The 27,447-nt window shown below is 38.1% G+C and overlaps 1 protein-coding gene across 1 annotated transcript in view; it reads right to left on the bottom strand.

Moving 5' to 3' along the window:
• Positions 1 to 27,447, bottom strand: part of WASF3 (WAS protein family, member 3) — a 52,387-nt gene that overhangs the window by 12,371 nt on the left and 12,569 nt on the right. Inside the window, exons 3-6 of the mRNA XM_009890608.1 lie at positions 13,428 to 13,570; positions 6,220 to 6,354; positions 2,557 to 2,710; positions 311 to 428 (exon numbers count right to left, since the gene is read on the bottom strand). Of these exons, the coding sequence (XP_009888910.1) occupies positions 311 to 428; positions 2,557 to 2,710; positions 6,220 to 6,354; positions 13,428 to 13,560 (540 nt within the window). The 5' untranslated portion in view covers positions 13,561 to 13,570. The remainder of the gene's footprint in view (positions 1 to 310; positions 429 to 2,556; positions 2,711 to 6,219; positions 6,355 to 13,427; positions 13,571 to 27,447) is intronic.

Below are 27,447 nucleotides of genomic sequence, written 5' to 3' on the forward strand. Positions count from 1 at the left end.
TTCCCTAAATCACAGTGTCTTTTTCGGAAGCGCAACAGGGCCATTTTGCTGGGTACTAATAAGCACATGCTGGCAAAGGATTACAGAAAGTATCTTGGAAGATAACTACAGTACTCCTAAAATTCAATTTACCAACTTCTTAAAATACACAGTGTGAGCTATAAAAACTGAACCCACTGAATCTACAGCCACGTATAAAGAGGAATAGTCTTTCCATGCACACAAACTAAGTATGACCTAGCAACTTTTATGCCTGGACAACCATATGCAAAACTAATACACACATTTGCTATTAGGCTTCTGCTTTTACCTTTTGTCTCCTCTTTTCTTTTCGCTTATCTTCAGTATCTTGTAACATTTTTTCTTTCCAAAGATCAAAAAAATAGGAAGGATCAGTATAGAACTTCAATCCATCTTTCTTATCATCCCTGGAAATACAGTAGAAGAAAAGCTAAGAAAATACAAATTAGTATTTTTCAAATCAAAGTATTTTTGATTTTCAAATCAAAATTCAACAAAACTCACCTTTGACGATTATCCAAGCTTCATGTTTTTTGCATTATAAGATGACAGCATGCCAAGTGCATTAAATGCCACTCTTTGTAGTTACAGCTTACAATTGGCTTGATTCACGCCAAGAATTTCGGGGGAAAGGGGTGGAATACGCAGCCTTTTGGGAGGCATGCTCCCAGGCTATGCCTCACCAGGGCTCAGCAGGAGCTGAGCAGGCTCCTGCATCAGCCAACTCACTGGTGTGAAATTCACTGGTGCTGCAAGATTATCAGTGCCAAGACAGGGTGTGTAGGAGACAGAAGTGTAAGAATGGAACTTAACTGTCTCAAAAGAACTGGAAAAGGAGTATCTGGCTCAAACCAGATGGGTCTTAAGATCTGGATTTAGGAACAAGATAGGTCTGAGTACCTTTGCCCTTGTGCCAGGAAGCACAAGACAGTCACTATTCTCAGTGGGACTCTTCCAACCAGCAGAAGGGTTAGGAAAGGGATGGCAACTGAAAGGCTGAATCCTACCAGACTATTCTAGGATTTCAGACAGAACTGGATCTGGGCATGCCAGCTCCAACTGGCAGCAGGAGCCAGGGACACCCAGACCAAGAAGCCACAAAAAAGGTACGTTCTCAAATCCCGATTTGATCCCACAGCATGGAAATAGGGAATCTTCTAATATCGTAAACTCCTGGAAAGCAATGCGTGTAGGGGAAGTCAACATGGCAGGGAAGCTGGCATGGTCCAAACAGCATTTGATGGTGATCCCAGTCTAGCTTGCTAAACCGGTGTCCTTCAGAGCACCTTCTGGCTGTGGGTCCCAATTTCTTCCTGGGCAAATTTTGATGGCAGCTAAATACTAATTTCTACCAACAAGATCAAGAGCAATGGAGATCCAGTACACAGAAACCTTACAACCACTGGAGCACTGTATAGAGTACAGTACACTGTCTGGTCATACAGCCATAAACCCCTTACTTTTTGTGTGCTAGATTTCCTCGCTACAAACATCTAATCTACTGATGGTGACACTGGGGCCACCCTTTCACACCTCCAGCTTTGGTCAGACTACAATTTGAAATTTGCTTAAGCTTTGTCCAAGGCAAATACAAATAATTTCAATTCAGTAGATGTAAAAGACTCACCCAGAAATAAAATTTAAGTAAATTTCACTCAAGTATCCCTAACAAAACAGGAATAACACTAAAGATCACTGACACTGTCATCCAGATATATATTAGGACATAGCTGTGCAGAACAGCTGATCAATAACAACTCTTACTAACTGACTGCCTACAAACAATCAAATACCACTATTGTCTACAGTAGTGGCAAAAAACATGGCCTTCAGCTATAAATCTGAAAATTTTACCTTTCAGGTAAAAGCTCTTCAAAATAAAATACACTGCAAGTGCTCTGCTATGCATTCCTAAACAAATTTCAAATAATTCACTGCAGACTGAGTGCCTGCTTTACACAGATACCTCACAGTCTAGTACCTTTCAAAAGTTGGAAGGACACAGTAAAAACATGTCTACAACCCTTCAGACAAATTATACTCATTTCATGAGTAACAATAAACTTAAAGGAAACAGGAAAAGAAAAAAGGAAAGTAAGCCCCACTTGCTGCTTTGTTGTTCACCAGTAAGTAGCCAGGAAAAGAAAAAGCAAAGATTATGTGTGCATGTTGGGGGGAAGAGGGAGAATAGAGGAAAGGAAAAGCAACAAATCCAGCTTTCTGGATAAAGGAACCAAACCAAGCACTTCAGTATATTATTAATTTTCTTTTCCCTTTTTACATAATCAATGGCCCTTGCTCTCTGATACTGTGCTGCCATGTAACACTTATGCTGAAATATAATGATTTTGTCAGGTACAACTTACGATTTTAAGTGTGGTAATAGCAATTTTTGTTTCCATGAACAGGAAAGTCCCTGAAAAAACAAACCTCAGTAACCAGTACAGCCTTTCCCTTCTGATGTAATTGTTCTCTGCATACAACCAGGAGATAAAGGGCAAAATACAAGAACATAAACAATGAATATTTCCTTACCTATAAGGTGAAAGAATATTCAGAGGTGGTGGTTTGTCACTCTGATTGTAAATATCAGCCACTGGGTTAGGAATGCTGTTCTTTGAAACTACCTGCTGATCTTGAATTGTTGAGCTCTTGAATGCTTTTTTCATGTTGATATCCTGCAATGATACTGTTAGAAACAAAAATACATTTATCACAGGTCTGAAATTAACATAAGTGGATAAACAAAGTCCATTTTACACTAGCTATCTAAAATATTTTTAGCAAATTATAGAAGGAAAACTGGAAGATGACATTTAAGCACAGAAGGCATACAAGAATTACCTTAATAAATTAGATTTAAGCCCCACTTGGTCCAGAACCTCACTTAAAATAACGGGACCATGGACTGTCTCAGAAGATAAAGTCCTGTCACATGCAGGTGTCCAATGATCTCCCCTTTTTACGAGGTTTAACCTGGATTTCTAATAGCAGAAAGATTGGCTTCAAGCCTGAAACACAAGGTCTGGTATTCCTCTGAGACAGCATGTTTTATCATTACATGTGGTATCCATACACATTCAACCCCATTCTAAGTTTAATTAAATTATGCCCTCCAGAACCTCCTGTGAGAGAGTTCCTCTTTTACCATTTTTCAACTCCAAAATCTTTCCATGTAATTGAACATCTCTTGATCTTCAGTTTTCCTTATCTCCCTAGAGAAAAATACTTACCTTCTTTATACAGTCCAGTAACATACTTCCATTTCATCTTTTCATGTACACAATTCTGGGCGAAACAATACTAGCCTTTTCATTCTTTCTTTTCAAACTGAAGATTTAAGTTGCTTTTAACTGTTCCTGTCACTTTTAGCAAGACTTTGTTTCATTCTTAATATAAATTTTCCTGAGATGAAGTGACCATTGCTAAAAAGATCCAGATAACGCCAATCACAGTTTAAAAGTGGCAGTAAGCTCTCCACATCATCTTCTATTCTTAGGCAACCTAAAATACTTAGCCAATCATAATTTAAAAGTGGAAGTAAGCTCTCCAAATTATCTTCCATTCTTAGGCAACCTAAAATACAGGGGTTTAACTGAAGTTAAACAGAATACAAAATTCTTCACTGGCTTGTCTACAATGCCACTAACCACTTCTCAAATTGATCCAACTGTTTTAACAGTGTAAGATGTAGGAGTATAAACAAAATGCACTCTGTTGTTTTCTTTTCATTCCCATTGACATTTCATCTAATATTTCTTGTCCATCCATCTACTTTATTGAGTCTCGAGAGCAAACTGTGAGAATTTCACACAGTAACTGAACAGCACTCATCAAAAGAAGTTTAATATATTGATGACCCGCAGAACCAGAAAGGCACGAAGTTTGATACAGAACCTGTAAGGTACACTGTTATCCTTTGTCATGATGGAAAGTAAATCCCACTCAGACTTCTGTACCCAACTATTTTTGTTATCTGTGGTGAGGTCTTGCCTCTCATTCCAAGACCACTTAGATTCTTCAGTAGCTTTGAAAATAGCAAAAAATTAGAAACAGAGTATTTCATTCCAAATCATCCTTCCAGCATCCAAGTTATCTGAAGTATCAAAACATCATTTTTGAGAAACTACTTTCTATTTAAACATGCTTTTAAGTAAACCAGTAAGGTATTTCAGGCAGTTTTTTCAGATGCATATACCTGAATTGTTACATTCTTGTTTGAAGGAAGACGTTCAAAACAGCACAAATCCCACTTTTATGGGGCTTCTGAGTGTAAGTTATTTATATGCTTTTGAAAAAAATCTCTAATATTTTAAAAATTTTTTTCAACTTAGTTTATATATAGTTAAGATGTAATGTATATATAAAAATATTTTATACCTAAGAATGTAAAAAATCACTCATGAAATTAAATCTAAAGGGTTTTTTAAATCAACCTAGCAACTGATGTTTTACTTAAATGCCTAAGTTACCCAGAATTATATTTAGTTATTAGTAACAGTACAATGAATTATTATAAAAATTTCAACTTCTACAGCTAAATAGGTAATAAAATTCCCTACTGACACTACAGTGACAGCAGTTTGTATATATAGCTTATTAATGGGAAAGACAATTAGCAATGCAAGAGTATGCTGTCAGTTTAAAATAAAATCTGATCAAATTCTCAGTCCATACACTAGTTTCCCCTTCCAACAGGCTGCTTTTAATTACTCTCCAAACTCTGGAAACTAGCCAGGAGGTATCGCATAATACAAATGAGACATTAAAAAAAAAAAAAGAAACAAAAGCAAAAACAACCTCTGATGAGGACTGCATTTCCAAAAACGTTGGACTTGAAAGTCATGATGGCTGACACCATCCACCTCAGCATGAAGCAACTACAGTGTATGAGTATCTTCTAGTTTGCTCATATTACCACCACATGCCTTAAAAACTAAGCTGGATAGTAGTTATGATAGCTTGGTTTATATTCCCATATAGCTCTTGAACTCTAAGATGGCAAAAGAAAGGGACTAGCGTCAACTGTGATACTCTACCAGTTAACATGTTCCAAAACCAGAAAAAAAAATCTGACGTGTAATAATTTTCAGACTGTAACAAACTAAAAATGGATGGCTAAATATTACACTATTAAATATCAACAGTAAAATTTAATATTGGCATTAATAGTAGTATTAAATACAATATATAAATTATATAAATATAAAATATAATATAATATATAAACCATAGAAATACTGCTATTAAATATAGTAAACTGGTCTAGTGGGAGGTGTCGCTGCCCATGGCAGGGGGGGTGGAACTAGATGACCTTCAAGGTCCCTTCCAATCCAATCCATTCTATGATTCTGTGATATCACAAGTAGCATTAACTACTACTCAGTAAATATTACACTACTGTTTTGATGCAACAAGCTTTTTTACATTTTACTAAACGTCAGGAATCAACTGAACAGGGAGTACACGCAGTGGCTGGCTCAGACATACAACTGAACATGGAAGCAAACATGCATGTTACAGCTTTTAGAGCTGGACAGAGAAACATGCTTTACTTAACCCAAACAAGTGCTTTTGAACAATGTAATGATGTTACTCAAATCCTTTGTTTTTACTGTGTATTTACAAAGTGAATGACCAAATACTTAAGCAAGTGAGGATGTAACAGCATTTTAAAGGAAATACTGTTTCTAGTGACTAGAAGTCCCTGGAGAATTTCACCTGGTTGATGCAAACACAGTATGTCATTTAGGTAAAGAGTATTAGAAGATCTTAGATGACTGCATGCAGAACAGATTCTACTAATATAGTTTGTGACCCCCTATCCTGATATAAATAAATAGATTACCATCTCAAACTTTTTCCAATATTCTGATTTATTTCCAGTAAGGTCTAGATATATTCACTTCTGATTTATTACACTCACAAACTAAAAGTTTTCCCTGTGAAAAAGGCAGCGCAATGGCTCCATCACCACAGAGGCTTCTTGAAGTAACACTAAGTCAAAAATGAAGACAGTTATACAACTCAAGAATATTTTTTCTCGCTCTGCTAACATGACTTTTTCCCAGCTTGCCTTACTGAAAAAACAAGGCGAAATATCAGGATTACTTTGAAAAGACAGAGACTGTTGTGTAATTAAATACTGTGGTCTTGTCAACATCACTTCTGGCTCAACGCTTTCATGCAATTACCTACCCTCTTCTACTGTCGAATCCAGCTGGGTAACTTTGACAGCAAGGCGATCAATTCTGTCTTGAAGGGAATTTGCTCTGATGTAGAAGCTGTTGGCCTCATTAAACAATTCACCAAATATGTCTTCAGCATGTTTGCCTGTGTAAGAAAATATACAAGGAAATCCCTTTGCTAAGGGCTTACAAAACACAAGACAAATGGCTTCAATATCATGAAGTTATAATATAATCCTACAGCTACTGTGTTTTAACAGCTCAGTTTGTCATTCAGCAAAATTATGGGCAATAGATTTGGACAAAATCTCAAAATATACCATAAATGCTGCCTGAAGTCTGTTCTCCTGGACATTCTGGTTAGTCTTCTACTTCAACAGGGAGACTTTCAAATTTTAACCCATAGGTAGCTGAGCTACTGCCAACAGACACACAACTGATCGTTAAAACCTGCCTCTGTAATGAAAATAAAGGCCCATCAAAGTTACTGCCGTCCATAAAAGCTTCTGAAGTAAATTTTGAAATCTAAAGTCTTGCAATCCGTAGTCATTAAGATTTAATTATAAGCATGAGCAAAAGCCAACATCAAAATGAAGGCAAAGTGAAACATAAAAAAAACCAGGATCCTCATGCAAGGCAGCCCACTTACCTCTACAAACGCTCACTCTATACCTGTTCCTCTGTCACTGGAGTCATTTGAGAGACTGCGATGGCACTGACCACATTTACCCACAGCCAGTCTGGACTTGATACTGCACAAAAGAGGAGCCTACAACCTTTTCAGCCTCCCTTTCAGCTGCCTTAATTTCTCAATCACTATGAGAACAGATAGTCCAGATCTGCAGCCTCAAGCCCTGTCCTCAAAATGCTACAGCGGACACGAGTGCCACATTATCAACCCAATCCCCTCTTGGTCCACAGATCCTTCTGCATGCCCATTCCTTTCCTAGACTTCCCACCTCCCAAAGTACTAGGCATTCTCATCCATAGTTTGACTCTCCTTCTGCCCCAGACAAAACCTCTCAACCACTCCAGACCAGAATCCCCAGTTAATCACTTCTCCTGTCCCAGAACTTCCCCTACAAGTTTCAGATCCCACACAGATTAATTGCTCCTGCTCACTCAACTGACAGTGCTGCACGTACTTGTCTCTCAGTCCCTCCTACCCAGACATGGTGCTTCATTTAAGATCTCTCCCTCCACAATTTCTGCAGCCAACATCCCTCTCAAGGCATCCACACTCCATCAGTTCATCGTGCAAAAAGCAAAATCCTGCCTCCTGTGTTTAACCATGCTTTTTAAAGAAAAATAATTTTTAAAACCTTACTTCTAAGTTAAACTCCTCTTGTTATGACCTGTACCAAGACGAATCTCAAGAGCAGAAATAGAGGAGGGGGAAAGTGAAATTTTGTCTAATAGTTGGAACATTACGGAATATGTATTAGCCACCTAAATGACAGTGACTTCCAAAAGAACAGCAATTGTTGTCATTTTAAGTTGGGTACTATAACCAATCTTTACATTTTACAAAGGAAAGTAAAGACATAATTAAAATTTCAGTCAAGAACCCATCCTGTGAACATCTGGAGACCATAATTCAAAGTAAAAAATTGCCACATTTCGGAAGCCTGTTCTTTTCTTGGATCATTTACTTGGGGGGAAGAGAACAACACCACTAAAACAGTATCTGAAACTGTTTTTCAGTTTCTGAAATTGTAATTCACTGTAATTCATCTGAAACTGTAATTCACTGGTTGTGAATTACAAATGAGGAAAAAATTAATTTGATTGCCTTGCTTTGAGTGGAGGACTTTACCATTACTAGATTTTTCTCACTAAACGTGAGATCTGACAATAGCTAATGCAAAATGTTAGATATTTTGGTGTATCCAAGCTCTGCTTTGTACGTATGTGGAAGCTAGACAGGAGGCAAAGCGTGCTGCCTACCTGCTCCTAATGTCCTCCCTCACCAAAACAGAAGTCACACAACCACAGAACAGTTGAGGCTGAAAATCATCTAGTCCGACTCCCTGCTCAAAGCACGGTCAGCCGAGCAGGTTGCCCAGCACTGTGTCCAGTTCGGTTTTGAGTACTTCAAAGGATGGAGGCTCCACAACTTCCCTGGGCAACCCGTGCCAGTGTTCAACCATCTTCAAGCTAAAAGTGTTCTCTAAGTGCTTCCCAGCAGCTAGTTGAGATTCAATTATAAACCCTATTTGATTTAGTTCCTGCAAATGAAGAGGTTATTCCAAGCTATGGAACAAATAAGCTTTTCAACTCTTCAGCTAAATAAACCAAGCATTACGCTCTTCAGCCACCAGTATTCAGAGCTCAAACTTCAACAAATTTTAATGGATGTTAGTTTATGTTAATATATTGAAATCAGCCTGCTGAGGGAGGACTGCTGCATTCTAACATTAAGCGCATCACCCCTAGAGAAGTCAAGCTGACAGGTGCTTGTCAATTATCTTTCAGGAGGCAAAATAAGTCATAAAGTTGATTTGTGGGAACATACTACTTTTAATATTGAATTTTATTTTATTTTTAATTTTTAAACACTTGCTACTCTAAAACAAGTGAAAGACAGGTTGTCAATCTTCTGTCAGTAAAAACAGTGACACGCTAAAGCAATATTGGAACATGCTATTTTGATTAACATGATGCAGTAAGTTTTAGAAATAAAGTAATACTTCTCTAGTGTTTTCTATGTTACCATTTTTTTATTAGATTTTTAACAATAGAGAAACAAGCAGAAAAAAACCATCTGAAATTACAAGCACGTATCTTTCAACTTAAGAGCTGATTTCGGTACTGTAAGACAGTCATTTAAAAACATGAGGTGCTTTCCAACATATGGGCAACCTAAATATTATTTTAAAAAAACAAACACCAAAGTAATTATGCAGTCTTTCCTTCCAAGGCTCCCTCCAACCACAGAAGTAGTTGAGGGGAAATTTAGTCATGGTGCTGCCTCACTCAATAGGTTTTAATGTCAATTAACAGAAATGCCTCTTTCTAGCACTTCCACAGGTCGTATTCATAGAGCTCTATATTCAGTTGCTCACAAAATAAATCTCCAAGCATCGCAAGACATTATCAGTATTTCACAAATAATTGAAATAACACCTCTACTCAAGTTCTGCAGTAATTACATGAAACATCATCTTGCCACATCAGTTTATAACATCTCTAGCAGAGACTAGACACCACCCGAATTAATGACAATTGATTTTCACAAACTGCATAAAAAGGTGTGCATTAACACATTGAATACATTGACCCAAAGGTATCTTTTGTCAGCAGTCAAAATGCTCAGTGCTGTAACAGAAGAGAAACTCAACAATGGTGCTGGCTTGCCTGAAGACTGGAAACCCAACAGTGTTTATTACTTTGGCTAGTTTCCTTTCACATATAAGTCTAAAAAGTACAGCTTTGCTTTGCATTCTTTGTCCCATAGCACAAGTGTATGGAAGAACACAATGAAGTTAATGGAAAGGTTTACAGTGCATTAAAAGGGTTACATTTTTGCACACCATAAACATGCATTATCAAAGAGAAAAGGTAGAGCAATGTCATCACCTGGCATTCAGATGTCAGTTCTGCAAGATACTGGAAGAAAGGTGACACTATGGCTGCCCCAAAGGGACCCAGCGCTGCACTAATGCTCTCCTCAGGGTCCTAGGTAAGGATTGAAGCGCCCCGCAGAACTAGGTGGTGTTTTGTGAACTGCAATTCACCCAGGACATGACCGTTTTATCACAACACGGAGCAGAAGACAGCGATTCCACGCAGCCATTTGTAACTGGATTAATCAGCATTAGACTCATGCTTTCCCCCCAACACTTTTTTTTTTTTAAAATAAGCAAAAGTGGCAGGCTGCTACTAATTCTTAAAAAATTCTTAAAAAAGCTAACTTCCCAACTCAACCTGATTCAGCAGTGGTAAAGAGTAGAGTTACACAAAGCTGGAGGCAGTGTGCTCAGGTCTGCATGCGAACTAGTGAAACTCTGAGCCAATGGCCAAACTACCCCTAAAAATATTAGGAGGCGAGTTGGTAGACATTGCTCTCTGTGTGAAAGTCTCCTAAGTCCCCACAGATCACACTTCCTTTTATGTTGTACAGCAAAAAATGCCTGGTATCACTTGCATATGGGTCAAAGATATTATCTCTATACCCATGTGCAGATGGTTTATAGCCATGTAGGAATAAAATTTCAGCCTGACAGGTAGTATCTGAATGAAAGGAGAAGTCAAAGATACAAAAATACGAAACATTTAAATGAAAGAAGTGGTAATGCAACTTGAAACATGAGTATGTTAATGTACAGACTGAAATCTATTTAAGAAAAGCTCAATAAAGGAGTCTGTATACAGTTTTAAATATTTAGTCTTCAACAACAATCAGATGTAATTTATTATTTCTTCCCCATATATGCAAAACTCCAGAAAAAAAACATGGTGCATCAGATCCTGTTGCAGAGAACAGCTTTTTTTCACTGGCTGGAGTCCTGCAGCGATCAGACCAAATTCCACTGCCAAAAGTAAGGGAGTATTTTGTGGAAGCTTTCTTCAAAGCCTTTGCTCCATGACTGTGTTTACTACATAAAAAATCATTGTACTTACAGGTACAGGATGCAAATGCTCCTAGTCCTCCCCCCGCTAGATTTGCTCCTCCCAAGTGAAGTGGAATCCCCTAGTAGAGCTTTTGCCTTTTATAAAAGTGCACAGTTTCATAGAGAACCCTGCTCACTCTGCCTGTGCTCCAAGCCAGCTGGCTGCAAACAAACCCAAATCTGAAGACATAATAGAAAAAAGCTCCACTGAGAGCACATTCCTTTTGGATAGGAACTTGTTCATGTCTCCTGAAAGGAGCAGAGGCAGAAGCAAGCCAAATTTGTATGCAACAGCACAGATCTACCAGTTTTTAAAATCCACACTGAACTCGCAGTACAACATTAAAAACCAGTGTGACTGCAAGATAGACCTGTACTTGCTCTCTCTATGCTTCAAGCTGTGGGAACACCAACAAGCTCTGATGCTGTCAGCAGGACATACTACACTAGCTCCAGCACAGCATTTTTCTGTGATCATTTCCTTGCTCCCGGTTGGCTTGAAACACAGGCAAAACAAACGCTGTCTGCAGAAAAAACCCTCTGCAAACATGACAGATTTTAGACTGCAGACAAGCCTGGTGGTAGACTTCACTCATTAAATGCCATGTATTCATCTGTTAATACAAAGGACACATCGTTTATTTGCATAGATCTTTAACTTGACACTAATAAAGTACTTTAGGGCTGTGTACGGAGACTTCTGATGACCCTAGAAATCCACTAAGGGAAAATTGTAGGATATGGATCGTGTAAGTAGCCAGTTCCTCAGCAACAATCACAAGAGGATCTGCATACGCTGTATAACAGGCAGATTAGCCCCAACACCAGATCTGGAGAAATGAAAGTTAGACATTCCTAGCAAGTCAGACAAGTGAAAAGGGTATTAGCCGCACTTTGGCAATCACTGTACAATACCAAAATGAGGCCTTGTCAGATATACTTGAATGTAATTAGGAGACATTAGCCATTCGTCTCAATTTTCTGAAACTGAAGGATGTCAATACTGAGCAACTGCCTGATAAAACAGTAAGTGAAACTCAATGTGAATAGATACACAACTATAAATAATATTAGACACTAAATCAGCAGCTACTGCTCAAGAAAGGTCAGAAAATCATTTGGAAACTTCTCTGAAAATATAAACTCAATGTTTAGCAGCAATCAAAATTTTATAAATTCTTAGGGAACTAATGATAAAACAGGAAAAGTCTGTTTTGATTATGATCTGAAGTCCTCAACACTCCACCTTAAAAAAAAATTCCCACTCAACATACTCTAACTTACATGTCCAAAGCAGAAATAACAATGATCAGAAATACAAAAAGGTTTCTATCCAGAAAGAGTACTAACAAATCAGGATACTCCAACCTGGAAAAGATATTACTAGAAGAACACAGTAAAAACTTAATAAAGTCACAGATGATTACAGAAATACACAAGATGAAAACATCTTTAATTATTTTTCATAACTCAAGAACCAGAAATTATCAAAAGGAAGAAATAGGTCAACTTCTATTGTGGGACATTCTGCCACAGGGTCATTGGGCAAGAAAACAGTGCAATCCTTATTTGAACACATCTAAGCCATTCTGCAGATGACAGGTTTACAAATGCTCGTTATACAGGATGATTCAGATGGACCACCAGGTCAGAAAATCCCTGAATCACTGACTACTGGAAAGGGGAATATGCTATGTTTCTTGTACTCTTTACCTAAGCATAGGCTATTTCCTATCATCACAAGTTGAACACCGGACTTGGTGGGACTCGTAGTCTAAACTCCATACAGACTTTCTTACATTCTTAAACCATTTCCATTTAAAAAGTGAAGAAACTGATGAAGCAAGAATTTCTTCTCTAGGACCAGAGTTATCAGCACAAACAACAGCTGCTGATTTTTAAACACTCTCTGAAGAAATCTCTTTTCTCATTCATTAAGAAATATTATTCTTCTTGCACGCACTCCAGGCATGCTCCTAGAATTCTTCTTGTGGTGTCAGCTAACAGGTGTACTGTACTGTCAGCTCTGTATGGAGCAGACACTAGCTCAGCTCAACAGAAGCCTACAGGTTTGTTCAGTGAATGCCATTCTTTTGATCGATGTGCTTAATTACATTCATATGAATTGATCACACACATATATAAAGAAAAGGCTTAAGAAATATTAGCACATTAAAAGAACTGAAATTTCAGTCAAATGTGTCATTGAATGCCAAGAGGCTTCATCCTGTACAACTGAAAGCCAAGAATAACTCAAGTGCTAGTCTTCTTTCTTGCACCAATTTCTCTCATCTTAGAAAAAATCCTGGTTTTCTATGATGGTTTTTTCATTGGTTGCTTTTTTGTTGGGTTTTGTTTGGGTTTGGGGGGCTTTTTTGGTGATTATTTTTTTTGGTTACACTTGTAAATCTTAGAAAGGCTCTTGTATAAACTTCAAAATATAGAACAGAATAAAAGCAATGAAGTACCATTATATTATTATATTACATAAGTGGCAATGTCCTGTATCACAATTTTGCTATTTAAAACAAGTCATCTTAAAGCTTTCATTTATTCAGTTTTTCCATCAGGAATCAAATACTTGCAGGAAGTTACAGATACTTACTTAAGCTGCTTAGCTGGCGTATGATAGCAGCAAGGGTACTATTCGTTACACATTCCAGTTCACTAGTAATTCCCTCTGGCAGAGCTCCTCGGCAGAGATGCCGCGGTTCGATGTTCCTTTTCACCAAAGGCATGGCTCACAACCTGGAATTTACAGAAAAATACGTATTATATTTACAAAAATGAAATTAAGAGCTATGAATCTCTCTAGCACATTCTTTCTACAAAATACACTTCACCTTTCTTCCTTTAAAGCACTTGCTTCAACATTCCTGCAGTAAGATACTGTACAATTCCTACCGAGGCACTGGAGTTGTGCGCTCAAGCCAGAACATGACAAGAGCACTGCAGAGAATCTCAGAAGATAGAGTCCTTGTAGACAATGTACACCAAATCCAAGGCAAAAATAGTAAAATTCCCTGTCTACACAAACTTGTGCTCCAGTACCAGAATCACTGAACTTTAGTGCACATTTGCATTTATAAAAAGCTGGCTGTCCTCACAGGAGTTGCAGGAAAATCACTGTCTGGAACAAGCTGGCTCGCTGCCTTGGCAAGCTGGCCACTGACGGACTGTCCGTGCATTACAGCCCCCTGACTACGTCAGACACTGACCTACCCTTGCTCCGACAGGTTTTCGGTCAAAATGATAAACTCATCTGACAGATAAGGTCAAGGCCCTCCCAGAAATAGGCTGGGAGAGAATAAGGAAGAAGCTGCAATGTGAGGAAGAAGATGGTGTTCCACAGGTGGTGCTGAACGACAATCCGAATAAGGTAAGAGCACATATTGAACAGATTTTGGGAGCATGGCAGATGCCGGAAGACATTTGTCGGAGGAAAAAAAAAAAGAAAAAAAAAAAAAAGGCTGTCAGAACTGGTTTTCTTGGAAAAATAGAAGAAACTAGAATGGGGAAAACAAATACAAAAAGAGATCTCTAAGTGTCACAAAAGGACACAGTGGCATAAAAAACACTATCCTGCAGAGAGCAGCTTTGACAGCAAGGATGCTCAAGTGGGACAGAATTCCCCCAAACGGGAAATGAGAGCATCTAACATAAAAAGTTCTTAAGCAGTTTTCTTTAAAATGGCATTAACACAATTACAAGTCAATTTGATTAGCTTTTTTTAAACACTGACAATTCAACGTCCATGCAGTACTTCTGAATAATAATTCTATTTAACAGATCGTGCAGCATTGACATTTTCTGGAATGAGACGTTACAGTGTTACCAAGGACATAAGTTCATTTGCTAAAGACTTAACTGAAAAGTTCTTTTTTATTGCACTAAAGCAATTCAAGTAATCTTTCAATTTCTCTCATTAAAATCACATTAGTAAATTAAAAAGACCTTTTTGCTTTTCCAATGTTGCACAGTAATCTCTGTAATGACTTCTCTTCTCAAGAACATTTCTAAAAAATTAACTACTTTTAAGTAATTAGCAAAAAGCAAATTATTTAACTGTAAGATTATTTCAGAACAGGCCAGGAAGAAATAGGCTCACAACTTTTAAGTAGTAGTCTTGAATTTTATCTTACATCTTTCTTAATATAAGACAGTTTATTCAAATATGTCAGAATTTAAGGCCAGCTGAGTTTGCTAAATTTTAAACAATACATCAGATGTAAGAGAGGAATAATTTTATTTTATATTAGACCAAAAAGCTGCTTGTTTCTGTTCTACACTTTCATATTCCTCTACAAACAGATGCATTTTAAAATATTACTTAATATCCAATGCAGTCAGTTTTCTGAACTTGATCAAAAATAGGTAAAATCTGGAAATTCACTTGAAGAGCAACATCTAGCAACGTCACACTGCAAACAGACTAGCACATTGCAACTATGAACTAAAAGTAATTATGAGGAATTACTTCACTGTGCAGTAAAATTTTCATAAACATAATTAGTAAGAAGTAAACTAATAGGAGAATAAATCAACGCTAAAGCAGCCAATTCCAAATCTTAGTATTTCTCCAACACACAAGCTACAATTTTTATTTTTCTCTGCAATGGTAACAACACTGTCGTACAGACTAAAGGCATAAAGACTCCCTTCAAGTATGACAACAGAATTCCCGAAATATTGCTGGGTGACTAGACAGCTCAAAATTGTCTTTTCTTGGAACTAATTTTTATGTGCAATTCCCCAATAAAACACTCTGGTGAACAAGGCAACCATTCTACTGGATTTGGGGGTTGTGGGGGTTGGTTTGTCTGCTTGAAGAGAATTACTGGGAATGCGTTTTGCTACACATGTTCATACTCTCAATTTCTTTTTTTAAAAAACTGATATTACTTAAATTCTTATATGAAAAAAACAGAAGACTAGCAGAATAAAGCCTGGTTTCCCATGGCTTTCTATCTAGCATTCTCAGAGGTGCCCCCCCGGCCCCCTACCTTTTGTAGTTTACCCGACTTTTCCCCACCACCCCACGCAACGTGCTGGGGCCAGTCGGAAGCTGGCTGCACGCTGCCCCACTAATTGCCTGCTACCTCCTGAAACACCCATCACACTGAGTATAATCAAAATGCCTTTCACCAGGAGCACTAATTTAAGTCCCTTCTCCACATCATGTTCCTCCCTGCCTATGAAAGCTAATTTGAAGAAAATATACAACTGCTGTTTGAGTTTTTCCTTTTCTCATCAATTCTTTATGAAATGGTCCAACGGATTCAGGAGCTAGCAGGGGAGAGACAGACTGACCCAAGACATCCCGTTTCTTTAAAAAGCGGGCTAAAACACACAGCAGTGCTGAGACCAGGGGGGGGAAAACAAGTTTAATTTGTGAATGCATTATTTAAATTATTATGTATCCACCTCATTTCAGTGCGAAGTTTAATTCCAAAAGGTAAACTGAACACTGATGAGTAAATATATGCCACACATTAAGCAATGCATTAAGCACTTCTGATCAGAAGGGAAAAAAAAAAAAAAAAAGGCCTGCCATTGCAATTACAAGTTTCTTCTAATTTAAAACCTTCAACTACCTGAATCAAACATCAAACACAGACCTATTCAGCCTTCAACCGCACACAGTATTTTTTTTTAACTTCTGACTTCACTACCAGATAGCAATGGTGCTGGTTATCACTGTGTTGCAAAGTTTTCTCTTTGACTATTAGAAACACATCTGTTCTTTATATTTATTTACCATCTTCAACAAAAGCAAGGTAAAATATAACCCATTAGTAAGTGAAAAAGCTCTTATTACTTATTACCCTTGCTACTAAAGCACCACCACCCTTTTCTTCACCACACACAACTAGATGAACTTAATCTCTCCAAGAAAATTCAGGAGAAGTGAGGATAAAATCTTTTCAAAATATCTGTAACAGAAGGTTAAAGAAGAAATCCAGACAAAATAAGCCTCTGAATTACAGGAGCTTCATCAGGCTCAACCAGGCTGGGGGGCAGTATGTTACCAGGAGCAGAAGAAAAAAAAAAAAAGCTTTGGCAATGACAGTTCCACTGCATTCCCAATTCATCTTCCACCTGTTTCGAGTCACACTTCAGTCCCAGCTTATTACTAGACAAGATGCTCGTTATGATACTCTGTCACTGTATTAAACACATTGGCATTTAGTAAATCATACTTAACCTCTGCGTTGTAAAACTGAGTAACAACTTCTTTTGGTTCCTATCCCCAAATAAATGGAAAACATAAGGCAAAGAAGTTGCTAATTTTCAAAGAAGTTATTTTCAAAAATTGTATCAGTTCAGAAGATTGGGACCAATCATAGTTGACCATTTTCTTACATATTTTACCCTGGCTAAGTACACAATACAGCCATAGACTTACAGCTAGGATAAATAGGTCCAACTCTGCTCCCTGGATGGAGCCACCTATGCCTGACACAGTTGGCTTTAAACTGCCAGCTGCATCTGGCACAAGAGGTGAAGGATCTAGAAAGATGCTGTACTGCAAATATATATATATAACTGGCTGCACTTGAAATGCATGAGACATTAACAGCAGACCAGAAAAATGGGAGCAGGAGTCAAAAGGGGAAGAACAAAACTAAGACGGTAAGATGTCACTTAACAGCCTTCCAGTACCTAAAGGGCACCTACAGGAGAGCTGGGGAAGGACTTTTTACAAGGGCATGTAGGTAGTAGCTTCAAACTGGAAGAGGGCAGTTTTCATTAGACATTAGGAAGAAATTTTTCACTCTGAAGGCGGTGAGCCACTGGAACAGGTTGCCCAGAGAAGTTGTGGAAGCTCCATCCCTGGAGGTGTTCAAGGCCAGGCTGGATGGGGCCTTGAGCAACCTGGTCTAGTGGGAGGTGTCCCTGTCCATGGCAGGGGGGTTGGAACTCGATGATCTTCAAGGTCCCTTCCAACCTAAACCATTCTATGATTCTATGATAACATCTTACTAAATCCACATGTGCCTTACTGGATGCAACATCTGGCTGGACTGAACTCTTGACCGGAGCACAAACTGCTCTCCGAACCCTGCTGGCATCAGCAACTGCACCACTAACCTAACTCGATTTCCACACGCATTCTGAAAGGACAGGACATCAGAAGCTTGGATTAGCTTAGAACAGCCCATTAAAAATTCACATTAGGCATGCTCCCTCAGTACTCTTGCCTCCCTTTTTCTTCCGTTTTTTCTCCTCATAACAACTTGCATAACTGCCTTTTGTTTTAAAATTAGAAGGCACTTATCCCACTAGTTATTGCTGTAGAGGCAAGCCGGGTACAGAAAGAGATAATCAAAGCATTTTTGCTTTTCTTTCCACACTTCCCCTGCAGTTGCGGGAGTATCGCTCCAGGTCAGCTTGCACCATCTTCCTCTGGACAACAGCTGTTAAACTACATGTAGGAAGTTTGACATTGACTTGGCAAGTCAGATTTTTAAAAAAATCAAGGAGAAAGCAGATGTACTGTAACAAACATGAAAGACGACAAACACAATGTACAATCTTTCCAAACAACAGTGAAGCACGGCTATTATAAGGGACAAGCTGGGGTTTCAAGTATTTGAGCAACTGGCAAAAACTCAAAGCACCAGCTGTTCCCCAAACCTGCCTTTTGCCCTTTCACATCCCCAAAAAGGCACTGTAATTTACACTAGCACTAAAAATATGTAGCTGCATTTCATGGTTCTTTAATATTACAAGTTCTTTATACCACGAAACGAATGCCAATTCATTATACAGCCGCTCTACTTGTAAACATTTCCTTATTACATTTTCTCAAAGAGTTTGTTCAATCCCTTTTTAAAACTCTTAAGCGGTTTCTTCTCATAGCCTCTAGTAAAATATAACAAAGCTGAACATTTCTACCATGAAAAAAAGCTTTCCATACATCCATCCTAAATTCTCCCTGAATATATTCTATTATTTTCAGGGAGCTTTGGCACTTTTCATTGATAAATCTCACAGACCCGTATAAAAAGAGAAAAAACTACCATAATTCTCCTCCTACGGAGGAGAAAAACAAGAGATAGATTGAATATGCAGCTTGTCATAAGCAATGTAGCAGATGGGATTCTATTCAAAATTAAGCACCTAAATTTGTGACTACGTATATATGAGCTCAGTGTCCACGTCCCTCTTGAGAGCTCAGCAGAAGCCTAGAGAGCAACTAAATCACTGCATCTATTGATAGATAGATATAAGGATGACACAGGTGAGCTCAAACACTTCACGGGTAAGCTCTGCTACACACCCACCTAAATTTAGGTGTCTGAATCTAGAACTGAATTTCACCTCATCAAAACTGTTGGTTTCCTCAGCTCTAGCCACCCAATCAAGTTACACTACCTCCTCATCACACTGTCTCTACGCTTACGGCATTTCAATATCTCAAATGCTTACAGGCAGTTAAATTTTCCCATACCTCATGTTCTCACACTCAATCCAACAGGCTAAATTTCCCTCTCTGAACAGCATCCAATCTGGTAATACTGCCCATTTTCCTATTCAAGTTTGTAATTCTAGATAGTCTGCAATTGCCCCACCTTCAAAATGTATGTATGTGCTTTATAGGAAGAGAAGGGAAATCAGGAAAAGACCCCAAACACTAGTTTTGTAGATGTCCTCCATCCCCATTTTTTTCCTATGGAGTCACTATTATCACAGATGTCCTTGTCCTCCAAAGGCCCCTCATCTTTCACTACTGAACACAAATGAGGGGCTACATGAACAGCAGACACTGCTATTCTCTTAACTCAAGGGAAGGAAAGGAATACACGTCTTTATTTGTCTTTATTTGTGTACCTTTCTGTTTTTACTTTGGCCTAAATGATGATGAGGAGGAATCTGATCTTTGGGAATCCTTCCTATTTATCATCTGTGAACATCATCTACTTTTTAGCAGTACTGACAACTTAGAAATAAATATATTAGAAGTAGCAAATAATCTGGAAATCATTATTTGAAGTTCATGATCTATATAATTTCATTCCTCTGTCCTTTTTAAAGTTTGGGTGTTGTTTGGTTAGAGTGAAGCTAGTTTAAAAAAAAAAAAAAAAACAAAAAACAAAAAACAAAGTTTGAAACAACATTTTGTATGTTGCAAAAGAATATAAAATATTTTGCCATCAGTTACTGTATAACACTGCTCCAACGTTCCAGAATACTTCAGTATTTATCAAAAAGCATCTAAACAAGACTATTGGCAAGTAATTTTCATAATATCATCTAGTTATCCATTTTATTTTTCTTATACCATCTTCTAGGTATTCTAGTTCTATCAAGTATGCAACTTTTGTTTCAGCCAGGTTACTACGGAAAAAACATCAAAACAATAAAGTTTTACTAAACATCATAATTACACTTTAAGTACTAAGGTACTTTAATTCCATTAGAGATATCCCAATTTAAGGGACAAACAATGTGTTTGTTTTATTAATATACTTTTTTTTCATGTTTCCCCTAATTTTTAATTCACCTCTCGATTTTGATACTGAGTTTGCTGAAGCAATGGCAGACATTTGTTAGAAGTATGTACAATGCCCAATAGAATCCTGTTCCTTAAGGATAACTAAAAATCAAGAACAATTTCATTCTTATCCACAGCCAACTACATCTTTCAACAAGACAACACATGTAAAGTGAAATGCCTAGAAAATGCCCATCTCAAAAGAATAGCTAAAATTTAATATATGGCCAACTCTATCGATGTCATTTCCCCAGATCTTCCTCCTGATCTACCTGAAAGACACGACAGTCAAGGCTGGAATGAAAAGAGGGTTTTTTTTTCTCAGCATGAGACCACTACTTCTGATCTTCCTCTCACGTCATACCAACCCGAGTATTAGAATCATAGAATGGTTTAGGTTGGAAAGGACCTTGAAGATCACTGAGTTCCAACCGCTCCTGCACTAGGCAGGGACACCTCCCACTAGACCAGGTTGCCCAAGGCCACCACGTTGCCTCCAGGGATGGGGCCTCAACAACCGCTCTGGGCAACCTGTTCCAGTGCTTTACCACCCTTAAAGGGAAAAAGTCCTTCCCCAGCTCTCCTGTAGGCCCCCTTTAGGTACTGGAAGGCCGCAAGAAGATCTCCCCAGAGCCTTCTCTTCTCCAGGCTGAACAGCCCCAACTCCCTCAGCCTCTCCTCATAGGAGAGGTGCTCCAGGCCTCGGATCCCCCTCGTGGCTCTCCTCTGGACACACTCCAGCAGGTCCATCTCTTTCTTATGTTGGGGACTCCAGACCTGGATGCACTACTCCAGGTGGGGTCTCCCAAGAGTGGAGTAGAGCGGCAGAATCACCTCCCTTGACCTGCTGGCGACACTTCTTCTGATGCAGCCCAGGATACAGTTGGCCTCCTGGGCTGCGACTGCACATTGCTGGCTCTTTCGGAGCTTCTGGTCAATCAGCACACCTGGGTCCTTCTCCTCAGGGCTGCTCTCCAGCCATTCCCTGCTGAGCCTGTGTTTGTGCTTGGGATTGCCCCGACCCAGATGTAGGACCTTGCACGTGGCCTTGTTGAACTGCATGAGGTTGGCTTGGGCCCACCTCTCCAGCCTGTCCAGGTCCCTCTGGATGCCATCCCTTCCCTCCAGCATGTCTACCTCACCAAACAGCTTGGTATCATCGGCAAACTTGCTGAGGGTGCACTCGACCCCACTGTCCATGTCGCTTACAAAGGTGTTGAACAGTACAGGTCCCAGTACAGACCCCTGAGGAAGTGACACCACTTGTCACTGCTCTCCACTTGGACATCATTAGCAATGATGAAATGCGCACAGAAACCCCTAAAGCAATTTTGTTTCTTTAATAGAGCTCTTATTTTAATGTCTGTTGCAAGGAGCCATTACTGAAGGTTCACCAACTTAGAGGGTTGGGTTTTTTTTCATTTGGCTGGGTTTTTGACTGTGCTGAGCTCTTCAGGGCAGATTTTATGGTCCAGTGATATTATGAAGGAAATCAAGACATTAAGTAATGACAAGAGAAAGGACAACAGGGGAAGGGATGGTGTTTGATTTTGTTTATTTACAACTTAAATATATTTTATGGACCTACGTTTCCCTAGCCAACCCTCCCCATCTCCAAAAAACCCATAAGAAGCATAACAAAAACTTTAAGGCGGTAGTTGCCTCTGCTAACACGGTAGGCCTGCAACACAAAGTTTACAGAACCACTAAAAGGTGAACACATTAATTCAGAAATTTCCTTTAATTAAAAAGTTGGGAGAGAAAAAAGTATATGTATCTCCACAGCACTGAACATTTACATTTGCAATTGCATTAATAAATTTAGTTCTCATCAGAATTTCACATTAACAGTAACTCTAAACAAGCATTTGCAAGATGACTTTCACTAATGCATGAAAAAAAAAAAAAAAAGGTCCTGAGAATGATTTAACCTGAAATTAAGTAGCTATTCTTTCTATGAAAGTACAGATCGTAAAATAAAAGGGGGGTTCAGCAACTCTGAAGACAAGTCAGAAATCTGCCTTATTTTCTCTAAACCTTGGTGGATGACTTTTTTTTGGCCTTTGTTCTACAACCCCATCTTTGCATTACCTGTTGACTGTGGTTCAAGGGGATGTTTGTGCATCTGCCGTGCTCTAACAGTGTTAAGGTCTCATCAACTTCTGTTTAAGTAGTCGTGTCTATCATTCACTGCTTAGTAAGCATGTCTCAATGAACAAGACTGAGGGATTGCTTTAAAGAAATTATTGCTTTAAATTTTTTCTTCCCAATAGAAATTATTTCCAAACTACAATCCCAACATTAACTTTTCCTCCATCACATCATTTTTCCCCAGCAGTTTCCAAGGAAATAAAAAATTTATCATTATAAAGTACAGACAGATTATGATAAAGTCTCATCTTCTGCTCCAGAATAAAGGATCATATACATCTCCTCCAATTAAGTGGTTTCGCCATTGTTAAAGGAAGAAATAGAAGTATTTCTTGCTCTCTGCTAATGAAGGAAGCATACAATCAGCAGCATAACTAAGGTCACTGCATTGTTTTATCTCCATTTCTGGGTATAAAACTGTAGTTCTTTCAGGCCCAACAAATATATCTGTGGAATATCATTTTTTTCCCCTGTATTAAGTTTTCTCATTGTCCAAATTAATGGATTTTGCAATTTATATTCACAGCAATTTGTCACACTGCCAAATACACAAAAACATTGCCAGTAAATTAGTTTGGATTTTTTTTTTTACCCCCTCACTTAAATCTTTATACTTCTAAAGATGCTTTATTTTTTTAAAGATATAGGAAAACATATACATACTGTATTTTTCACGTTGAAGTACTTTCTTTTTTTAAAAAAACACTAATAATTTACTTAATCTCATTACTCCATTTCTTCACAGGATAAACTTTCCCCAGAACATCTGTGAATATCCGTCAGCTAGTTTTAACCTTTCTTCCTTTTCTCATGCTTATCTTTTCTCTGAAAGCAGAGATCTTTGTTTGGTGTCACCTTCTTCTGATTCACCTTCTCACTTAGAATAGCTTATTGCACAACAGTAGTAGTAGTTTCAGTCTTTAGGCATCTCATTCTCAAGTAGCCTTCTTGAATCTAATGTCAGATTCCCAGTCCTTAAAATTCTTTTCTTTAACAAAAAAAAAAAACCAAAAAACAAACCGCAAAACAATGGAATAAAAACACTGTGGTCCCACTGAAGCTATTTGTTAAGCCTTTAAATAAGATTTCTCCTTCACTAACACATTTTAATCTTCAGTATCTATTTAAGAACAGATTTGCTTACCTGAAATCTAATACAGGTTCACAGATTGCACAATACAATAGCTTGCTGTACTAAATCCAATCACTCTGCCAGCATCAGATCCACCTGCCCTTTTCTACTCATCCTGCATAAGAATACAGATGATCCAGGACACCTTCACACATGACTAGGGTCTCTTGTTCATAGATCATAAGCTGTCCTTTCTCTAACCAAAATTTTGTTCATTAAGCCAAAACACTAGTCATGCTTTCTCTCGAAAGAAATAAGGCTAAAGGCCACTAAAGAAATCCAACTGATTAAACTGGAAAACATCCACATGTGGTCTGCTTGTTGCTGTAAAAAACATCAGGGTTAAAAAAAAAAAAAGTACACAAAGAGCATGGACTGAAAAACTCCAGAAAAAACATGTACAGAAGCTTCCACCACCCAAAAAATATTAAATCTGGTTTAACAGAACAATATTAACATGACACTGCTTGAGCATAAAATGTGGCTGGTCACATCAATACAGTATGCTGAACGGGAAAAAAAGTTTATTTGTGCCTGTATGGGTTCATGTCCAGACTAAATACAATTAAATTTATTAATTGTTCTGTATAAATCACATTTTCTCTTCTGTCTTTTTTCCATATCTATGTGGATAATGTAACCTCACACGCAATGACGACAATTCACATTGTTGCTTTCCGCTGAACAAACAGTGACCAGTTTAAAGTATCAACAAAAGATGCCGACACGTTAATCTTGTTCTTAGCATGATGGCTGCTCATCCTGCTTGTAGTCCCTTTCCAGATGGCTCAGTGTGAAAGGGATGGTGGGATGGGGAAGAAGGAATATTCCATACTGTTCTGAACATCTGTTCCACTGCCTTTATACATTAAAAAAAAAAAACCAAAACAAAAACCTTACTGCCATTATCAATTTTACTATTTCAGCCTAATACTACTAGACTAACACCATGTAAATGTTATGCATGTGGATGAGAAAGAAAAATGTCTTTTCAAGTCACATAAGAGCATTTGTTTAGGTTTTGCTCTCTTAAGAATGGACTTGTTTCAATAGGCAAGTACTTATGCTGCACTGAAAACACATTTTTCTTTCATATGACCTTCTTGAAATCTGTATGATACTCCAAGAATTTATCATCCCTTCTCCTATTCAAGCAAACAGAACTGAACTGAGTCACCATTTGTTTCCCTTCCATTTTATTTGTTTGTCTTTTCAGCAAAGATACACACTATGCATTTCTTTGAGCTTGTTTAAATTGTATTTTAACAGTTTTGCACAGCAACTCAAAAATATTTTCCTTGTGCATATACAGATATAGTGGTAGCTTTTTGTTTTTTAAGCAGAGGTGAAATAAAGAAAAAAAGATTTTTTTTCTTTATCTTACTATCTTACTACAGCATACAGTCTAGCTCTCAAATAACATTCACCCTTTAAAAATACCATCTCTCGAAAAGAAGCACTCAGCCAGAACAAGGAGAAGGAACTCGGCACGGAGTTAAGAAAGCGAAGGAAGCAGCGCTTTGTCTTACAGCACAGAAAAAAAAAAAAAAAAAAAAAAGATTGATCATCCCCCCCCTTTTGTATCATCTTGACATGTGCGAACCATACGGCTGCTGAATTATTCAGCTTTTTCTACTTTGAATAACCAACAATTGCACATATGAAAATTTAGAAGTACGGAAACACTGATTGGAAAAAAGGCATCCCATAAAAGCTGGTTTTGTTTTAACCTTTAGGACCTAAATCAGAAAATTCAGTGAGGGGTATAAATTGGATGAGGTCAAAAGCAGCAAAATCACAGAACAGCAGAGAGCTAGTTATAACACCAAGCTAATTAGGTCAGGAACAGCCCTCTACTAGCAGGTCAAAATGTTTCCAGATGTCATCAAGCTTGGATCTTATTAGATATGAGTACAGACTTGGTTGTGTAGACAGAGCCACAAAGTTCTCACTCTCCATAGCCAAACTTAGCAGCCCAGATACCTGGGAAAATGCCTACAGGCCGCTCTTTCAACCACCAGGCAAAGTATTCCCATGAAACAGCTAAGATGAATCTAGCCTTTAAGTAAATCAGGGTTCAAAAATCTTGCTGTGCACTTCCAACACTAGTGATTCCCACCTATTTAGTACCTCTTAATTTTTCTAGCATAGTAATGCCACAGGAAAATAAAATTAAAAAAAAAAAATAAATCACAAAACCAAAGAGAACTGCTATTTAACAAATACTACTACTTAACTAACAATCAGCCATATCAGGACATTTCCCACCTAAAGGGAGTTTCTTTCTTGTTCATCACCCACCTATTCCAGGATCTTTTTGGACTACAGTCCAAAAAGCATCATTACAAACAAATTCCTTTTCATCCATCTGACAAAATAAGAAGGCACAGAGTGGCTTTTCATTTCCCACTTTACTATAAACTACTGAGAGACCATTTTAAGTGTGATTCTTTCAATATGGTCTCTTGAATGATGGCCTTATACATCTTAGTGCTTATTTTAAATCTGTTTTGGATATCTAATACAGATTCTTCTAATAGTTGAAGTTATGGAAAGTCACATTTTATCTACATTACAGAAATGGAATAATTCTGTACCACAAGAATCATTACCGTACAATACTTTATGCTACTTTAGATAATTTGATGCTGGAACAACTTGTAACAGAATATTAAAAGTCTGCAACTATAAAAGAGCCTTTTCTTAACATTTAGGCTACGATAATGCACAAATAGCTCCTGGAAACCATTTTGAGTGCATTTGTCCCAGCATTCCTCCTTCACAAACAGTAAGTGTTATCAGCAGCAAATGTCTTAAAGAAAACGTAAGTTGCAGCTAGGCCTGGCTGACTTACATTGATCCCATTTAACAGAGCCTTACTGGATTTAAAGTGCTCGAAATAACCGTCTGGGTCACAGCCCATGTGACAAAGGCAGCCCGGTAAGGCCTCAGGAGCCCGCCTGCAGCGAGAACATGCCGTTCACATCCTCAGATGACCTCAAGGTAAACCAGAAGCAAATTCAGTAATTTGCTTCTCAGAACTCCAATCAACCCTAAATTGGAGAGAACAGTACAAAAGGGATGAAGTATCCACTTCATTCCAATAATATCAATTTTATGGCAATACACAATATTCCTTGTTTTCCTTATAATCTAATTTGCCATTAAAATCCTTTCAGAAAAGCATTTTTCAGAAAGAAAAAAAAAAAAAAAAAGAAATTGTTCTTAAACTCTTCTTCCCCACAGCAGCTGATCCAAAATGTCACAGGGAAGTGTTAAGTTTTCTCATAGTTCAGTTAATCCAAAATCTAAAATGTCATAGGGAAGTGTTAATTTTTTATAATTCTTTTCCATACCAAAAAATCTCATGTGCACATATACACAAGTGCACGGTTTGTGTACATACATATTTGATACATACACATACACACAGAGATATATATACTTTTTTAACACATATGACATACGATGATGGAAGAGAGCAATAACATAGGTCAAACTGCGAAAGAAAAAACACTTTGTACCATGACAATTCAGCATTAATCTTTGTCTGCCTCGACTCCTAATGTGCCTCCTCCACTCCCAGTTGTCACCAGGCAGGACAGACCTTCCCACTGGGAAACAACTGCAAAGATGCTTTATCAGGCTACCACAGTGTATCACAATCCCTAACATACCTTCCAGTCAAGGAACTCCAATGTCCACCTGAACAACCAGGTTCTTGGAGACGGGCAGAAATTTCCTTGCACATGTTCCCAGCACACAGACAGCCCATGAAGATTTAAGTAAATACAAAATAAATCAACATCCTTAAAATTCCTTAAGCTGAAGATTCCCACGCAC

Source organism: Charadrius vociferus, unplaced genomic scaffold (assembly GCF_000708025.1).
Source record: "Charadrius vociferus isolate BGI_N301 unplaced genomic scaffold, ASM70802v2 scaffold278, whole genome shotgun sequence".
NCBI classification, from domain to species: Eukaryota; Metazoa; Chordata; class Aves; order Charadriiformes; family Charadriidae; genus Charadrius; species Charadrius vociferus.